This window comes from Aulonocara sp. 'chitande type north' Nkhata Bay, linkage group LG1, assembly GCF_057382095.1.
Source record: "Aulonocara sp. 'chitande type north' Nkhata Bay isolate Kocher_YH1m ecotype deep benthic linkage group LG1, A_spYH_male_GT1.1, whole genome shotgun sequence".
Classification (NCBI taxonomy): domain Eukaryota; kingdom Metazoa; phylum Chordata; class Actinopteri; order Cichliformes; family Cichlidae; genus Aulonocara; species Aulonocara sp. 'chitande type north' Nkhata Bay.
Window position 1 is genome coordinate 4033047 of NC_141344.1, and position 6721 is coordinate 4039767.

General features: G+C 40.5%; 1 protein-coding gene across 2 annotated transcripts in view; it reads left to right on the plus strand.

Moving 5' to 3' along the window:
- LOC147338536 (EMILIN-1-A-like) overlaps positions 1 to 6466 on the plus strand; it is a 30369-nt gene extending 23903 nt beyond the window's left edge. Inside the window, exons 11-14 of one of the 2 annotated variants that reach the window (XM_086300360.1) lie at positions 1612 to 1734; positions 2377 to 2394; positions 2534 to 2668; positions 3041 to 6466. In XM_086300360.1, coding sequence (XP_086156486.1) covers positions 1612 to 1734; positions 2377 to 2394; positions 2534 to 2668; positions 3041 to 3363 — 599 coding nt within the window. In that variant the 3' untranslated portion in view covers positions 3364 to 6466. Of the gene's footprint in view, positions 1 to 435; positions 1735 to 2376; positions 2395 to 2533; positions 2669 to 3040 lie in introns of those variants that run through there. The other variant, XM_086300446.1, reaches the window with a different exon arrangement.
- Positions 6467 to 6721: the final 255 nt, after the last annotated feature.

Consider the following 6721-nt stretch of genomic DNA (forward strand, 5'->3'; position numbering starts at 1 on the left):
GCTTGATGTACTGACTTTGTCTTGGGGACCACCAATCATTACAACAGTGCTCTCAGACAGACTTAGATCTCTTAGATTAGATATTTATTAACATCCTGATGTGCTGAAATCCTCACAAGGATATCTAATATAGATAGACTGATGAAAGGTGAAGCTTCTCCGTGTTTACTACAGTTTACCACACGTGAAAGTAAATGTACAGGATGAGCTGCTCAGTTATGTTATTAATATGAAGCGCAAAGATATTTATCAGAGACGTTTGATGAAGTTCCTGAAGTACAGTAAACGTTTTCAGTAACTTTCTGCCCTCTGCAGGACGAATCAAGCAGTACTCAGAATAAACTGGAGGGTTTCACAATAATGATTCAGAAAAAAACACAACGCACGTAAGAAAAAAACTGTGAGAAAGTATGTTCATGGTGTTTTGTTTTCTAGGCCCGGCACTGCTCAGCAGAGGTTTGAATGCTCTTTTGATTTACTCACTAACTGCAAAGCTAAAAGGGAGTTTGTGATGTCATCAGATCCAGAGGAAACTCCAGAGTTTGTCAGATGTACATGTTGTTTGTTGTTCTCTGTTTCCACTTGGAATATGCGCCTGGATTGTGAAAACTAATAATAATAGTAATAATAAGAATAATAGTATCCACAGCTCCACGTATGAAAAAATAAAAACTTAAATGTGGCATCTTTTCCTTCAAAGGTCACCTCTTTCTGCACCTCTGGACCGCTTCCTGCTCAGCTTCTATTTTTAAATTTTCCTCCTGAAGGCTCATTTTGACCTCATTCCTAGTGCAATTTCACATTGAACGTATTTAGAGAGCATACTTGTAATCTTTATATTAACAAGAAGATCCACCAGGACTGTGCTCTTGTTTTGTTGGCTTCTTTCTTCACATTCGTGGACTTGTGCAGCATGAATTTATCCCCCAGAGTGAAACCTCCAAAGAAGAGTTCATCTGTAATGTTGTGAATTGACTTTGTGTAGCGCGCAAGAAGGCAGAAGGTAAAGTGACTTTTGCCCACCACCTACCCTATTTGCCTATGGCTTCATCCTCTTTTCCCCAAATAAAATTCAGGTTGAAGGGTTGCTGTGAAATCTAAAAATAGCAGTCATGTTGGAGGCGGTGCACGGCTGCTCAAGGAGAGGACCTTGAAGGAAAGATTGCTAGGTTGGAAGAGGCTGCGAGGTTTTTATTTTTACTTTTATAGACAGAGCAGTAGAACTTTATTATTGCACTTTGCAACTTGTAACATTTGTTTTATTTCACTGTCGATCTGTTTGATGATGCATCAGCAGCCAACAAACAACAGCTTGAACTAAACCTGCAGATTTTGTCTTCAGTGTGTCGTCTGTTGTTCCGTGTCATTAAATATTAATGCCAAGTGAGCTGTAAAAAACTGTTTTGAAACTAAACCCTTCAGCTTCCCTTTCTCCAGTGAACTTAATGAACAGTAACGAATGATTGCGCTTGAATTACTGGGTGAATATAACGAAGCTTTCTAACATTTTAAAGTCTGTTGGCTTCATATCCAGTCAAGTCCAGTAGAAGTCTATGATCTCAGGATGACTAAAATGTTACAACAAAGCTGAAGGTTTGTGTCATTGCACAGGCCCACCAGGCCCACCTGGACCTCAAGGACACCCAGGAGAACGAGGCTTCAATGGGCTGCCTGGCCTCCCAGGGCCCCCTGGATCTGGATTTCCAGGACCACAAGGAGAAATTGGCCCACCTGGTGAGATGGATATTTTACATTTATAGAGTGTGTGATATACAGGAAGACTAAAAGTCGTGAGTAAAGCTATTACTAAGCCAGCTAACATACCTAAAATCATATTTTTTTCACTACTTCCTGTTTGTTTTTTCACATTAAAAGTACAGGCTAAAAGCTCACTACACTCAAAAACAATGATTTTCACCCTTAGTAAACAGTAAGCAATAATTTTGAGCAAAAAGCAACTGAAATATATAAAATAATAAAATTTTCAAATCAAATGTTTATTTATAAAAACAAATTATCATGAGGAAAAATGGGTTTGGTATAAACTGAATGGGCACCAATCAAGTAAATTTAAATTTACCATCAAGTACTTATGTTTCAAAATTGCACGGACAATTTGCTTGTGATAAAATTAGTTAAAGTCAGCATTTTGGACGTAACATTTGTTTTACTGTAACCTGAAAATTCTTGAGGAAGTCAGAGGCATCATTGGAGGCTGATGAATGTTCATCTTCAGCAAAGCAAACAGCCGACATGTTTCTGTTGTTTGCTTTCTCACTTCTATTTGAAGTTAAACACACTGTTAACTGGTTGCTTTGGGTTTTATTGTTGCACCTTTTTATTATTCCACTAAACATGTCCTCTGGTTTCTTGCAGGTCCCAAAGGGGAAACAGGTACGTCTTTAATTAAGAGAAAAACCGGCTGAAGTAGAAGAACAGTTGTGTGCAGTATTTTCACTGTGATCTGGCTTTTGTTTGTTTCTCTCTGCAGAGCGGTGTGTGTGTTTCTCACTGTGTCTTTGTATCTTCTCAGGCCTTCCTGGCGCTGATGCTCAAATCCCCAAATTGTCGTTCTCTGCTGCTTTAACTGCCCCCATGGACAGAGCAGGAACCATCGTCTTTGACAAGGTCTTTGTCAACGAAGGAAATTTCTACAACCCGAGAACAGGTGAGCACGAACAGAGGCTTGCATCTGCAGGTTGTCCACTAGTCACAGGGTTAAGAGTTCGGACTCTAATCTTCTCCTGGCATTGTGTTGATGTCGATAATTAACCTATAAATTACTTTGATGTTATTTTATGTCCATATTTACTTCCTGTTTGTAATAACTGAAGTAAAGTGATATATTTAAAGGTCAAAAATTAGGATGTTGTTTGATGATCACTGAACTCCAGTTTAGAAACAGTTTCCTAGTTTTGATCAGAACTGAAGCCATCTGCAGCTTAATGAATGTAAAAAAACAACCTGTTACATATTAAACTAATGCATACATTTCCTGGTTGATCTCTGCTTTAATATACTGTGAACCGGTTCCCTGCAGGTATCTTCACTGCACCTGTAGATGGAAATTACTACTTCAGCGCCGTCCTGACAGGTCACAGGAACGAAAAGATCGAGGCAGTCCTGTCAAAGTCGAACTACGGCATGGCCCGCGTGGACTCTGGAGGCTATCAGCCTGAGGGCCTGGAGAACAACCCCGTGGCCGAGGCTAAAGTTAACCCGGGCTCTCTGGCCGTCTTCAGCATCATTCTGCCTCTGCAGACTCAGGACACGGTGTGCATCGACCTGGTGATGGGCAAACTGGCTCACTCTGTGGAGCCGCTCACCATCTTCAACGGCATGCTGCTGTATGAAGACAAGTGAGCATTTATATCGATTTTTTGTGAACAAAAAGGCCTGAGGACCTGAACAGCGCTGTTTAAGATTCATGACAAACCCACAGGAGACGGGTCCATAAAGTATGATGTCACTTCCTAATTTGGGAGTGATCGAGAACTGATGACAGAGTATTTTTCGATGAAGCTTCCTGGTTGATTTCAGCATCAGTATAACGTGTTTTTAACAGATCACACAGACTGCACAGAAAACTTTTTCTTCAGAGGAGGCTTTACGTCACCTCTCATGTGGATGCCAGAGTGGATTTACTATAAACCCAGTCAGCTGATCTGATGTAGTCACATGGTCTGACCTCAGAGCAGCACTGTGAGAACTGACGTCCCTGTAAACCAGGATAAGCTGATGCCTGCCAGACCTGCTTCCTCCTACTAGAAAGCCTCTGGAAACACACCGACGCATGTGGTGAAGAGTTCCAGATTTAACCGTGTAACGTGCTGTTAGTGCCCTCTATAGGCCGCAGAGCTCATTACAGCAATAATGTGAACAAGCATTCTGATGATTTATAGATGATTGGCTGCCACATAAAGTTTTTACTGAGGGCGGTGCTACAGAAAGTTTGTGAAGTCACAAAAATGCTATTAAAGATATCAGTTAACGATCATTAGAGCGGTAGATGTTGAGATAAAGTGGATGTTTATCAAATGTAAGCCCCCTTCTGGGCAAATGAGCATGACTTTAAATGTTAATGCACTGTTACTCGTACCCACCACTCAGTCCACTCCCCCTGTGAAGCGCTTCCTGCCACAACCGCTCCGTCTTGTCCAGATGTTGCTCTGCAGGCATTAGATGCTGACAGATGTAATCAGGTGGTGGGTCAGGTTTTCCACGAGGATGATGTTTAGTGCTGAATAGTGATTTATGAGCCTTCACTCCTGCCCCCTGATGGAGGTTTCCGTCGTCTTTTCTGTTGAGCAGATGTGCTGTTGATTCTTTTTCTTGATCTTCATCATTTTTAAGTGGAAATTGAAAAATGTCATCCCCCAGAAAATGAAAGGATACGTGCTGTTACCTTAAGAGGGGCGAAAACAGAAAGTGGAAAACGGAAATTTTTCTAGCACGCTCTTTGAAATATATTTTTCATTGCTGCAACCAGGTAGATTTAGTGCTTAAAAGGAACAAAACAAAGACTGAAAATAAGCCTCTTAACATGCAAAATTCTTAATTACAGAGAAACAAACTGCTCAGACTTTTCCGTACAGCTGTGCCTGTGACTGGTGAATCTTTGGATATCTGTTATTACTGATGGTGGGATATATCCCATCGCCACCCCAATGCCCTACCCTCACAGGTCAGTGGTCGTCATGGCAACATGAGACGTTGTGACTTTACATACGATGAAAGAAAACCAAAGAAAGCTTTTTTGCTCTGATGCTTTCTAACAGCAGAATGTTTATCTATTTTCAATCTGTGTGGATTTTCTTTTTAAACTGAGATGAGTTCACATTGTGAATGTTTTTATATTAAACAGCACTTTTTCTTGTTTTTATTGTCATTTTTATGTTCTAACAAATATTTATCACAGAATTTCACATTTATGGACAAACGTTAAAGGATGGAAATACTCCGTATTTTCTTACTGTCAAGAAATACCATAAAAGCACAGTGGTGGAAGAAATATTTTGATCCTTTACTAAGTAATAATACCACATTGTACTGTACTTAAGTAAAGAGAGTAACACCACTTGTAAAAATAAAGAATTACTATTAACGAGTCCTGCAGTCTAAATGTTATTTCAGTAAACAGCATTAACTGTCAGCAGACAGATATTGTTTGCTTTAAAACCCAGAAACCAAGCAAACTCTTACAGATGCACGATCTGTTTTTTCTTCGACACACAGAAGGAAATAAATTCATTCGGCATTTTATTACGAGTATAATCCACATTTGGTTCTGTACTTTGTATTTGTGGCAGTGAAAGAACCAGACATTTATTACAGATCATTGTTTACATTAGGATAACATATTTTTTGGTCTCTTGCTCTTATCGTTTGCTTATGCAGACATGGCTGATATATAGAAGAATGCTATGAGGAGTGTATATATAATAAGCTTGTTTATGTTACCTTCGGTTGAACAGTTGTTTAGTGAGCAATGCTTAATTTCTGATAAAGCTTTTAAGATGACTAAAACATAAATGGGCAGATGCACTGGTAAAACATGCCCATCCAGGAAGACTGTAGAGCAGGGGTCTCAAACTCGCAGCCCGGGGGCCACTTGTAGCCCATGTCACCCCTACTTGCGGCCCGTATTTTGACCTGAAGAAATTTAATTTGGCCGTCGAAGTTACTTTTTTTGTGAGGGAGAATTTGTTTGTTGTTGAGTGCAATGTTAAAATAAGTTCTTTAAAAAGCAAAAAATGATGTAATATGATGGCAACATGATCAGAGAGCACAAACATGTTGAGGGACTGGCTGTGTTAGTTCAGTGAGAGTCAAAAACTAATGTGTACGCTTATGTCTGCATTTTAATTTTGTCAGGTCAGACAATATTTGAAATTTAAACAAAACACTACATTTTCAGAAATATTTGTGGGTGTTTTCTCATTTGTTTGTTTGTTTTTTTGTACTACTTGAAGACAAAAGTGGCCGTGGCCTGCTGCTCGCTTAAGTTTGAGACCCCTCCTGTAGAGAAAGTCCTCCTCAAAACAGTAGCTGTTAGCGGAGGTAACCCCAGCTCTGTGAGTATGTGCATAGCCCTGAATCTGATCACCCTTGGTTGTGTAGGGTGACATACTGTAAGTCTCTCAGGCCCGGTTCCTGAGAAGGACATCTATGTGTCACTGGATCCAGTAAACCACTGGTGAGGAAGGAACATGGCAGTCAGTTCAACAGTGGGGCTGAGTCATGAGTTGTAATCATATAAAGTATAAAAGATGAGTGTATTGTCCAGCTCCTAACTGTAAAGGCCACATGTGTCTTAAACCTGTGTTTGTTTTAAAGGCCATCAGAGGCTGATACCTGGGGTTGTACAAAGACTTCCAGTATCAGTCTATGAGAGAACAGCTCCTGGCTAAACACCTTCCTGATGGTTTCATTGTTTCAGATCATCCTGAATAAAATATGAAGTTCATTGTGTAAGTTTTGGTTATTCTCAGAGTTATAAACGCTGTGAAAGAAAGACAGAGATGTGGATAATTGTCATGATCCCCGCATCCCGCCAGCTGACGTCTGTCAGACGCTATGTTTTGTTTTTTCCCCTCTCTCGCTTCTGCTCTCTCTTTCTCTCTCGCTCTCCCCTGGCCCACGCACCTGGGGATGATCAGCACACCTGCCGCTGATTAGGACGATTGGCGTGCTACTTAAGATGGCAGACCGGCTCTACTCG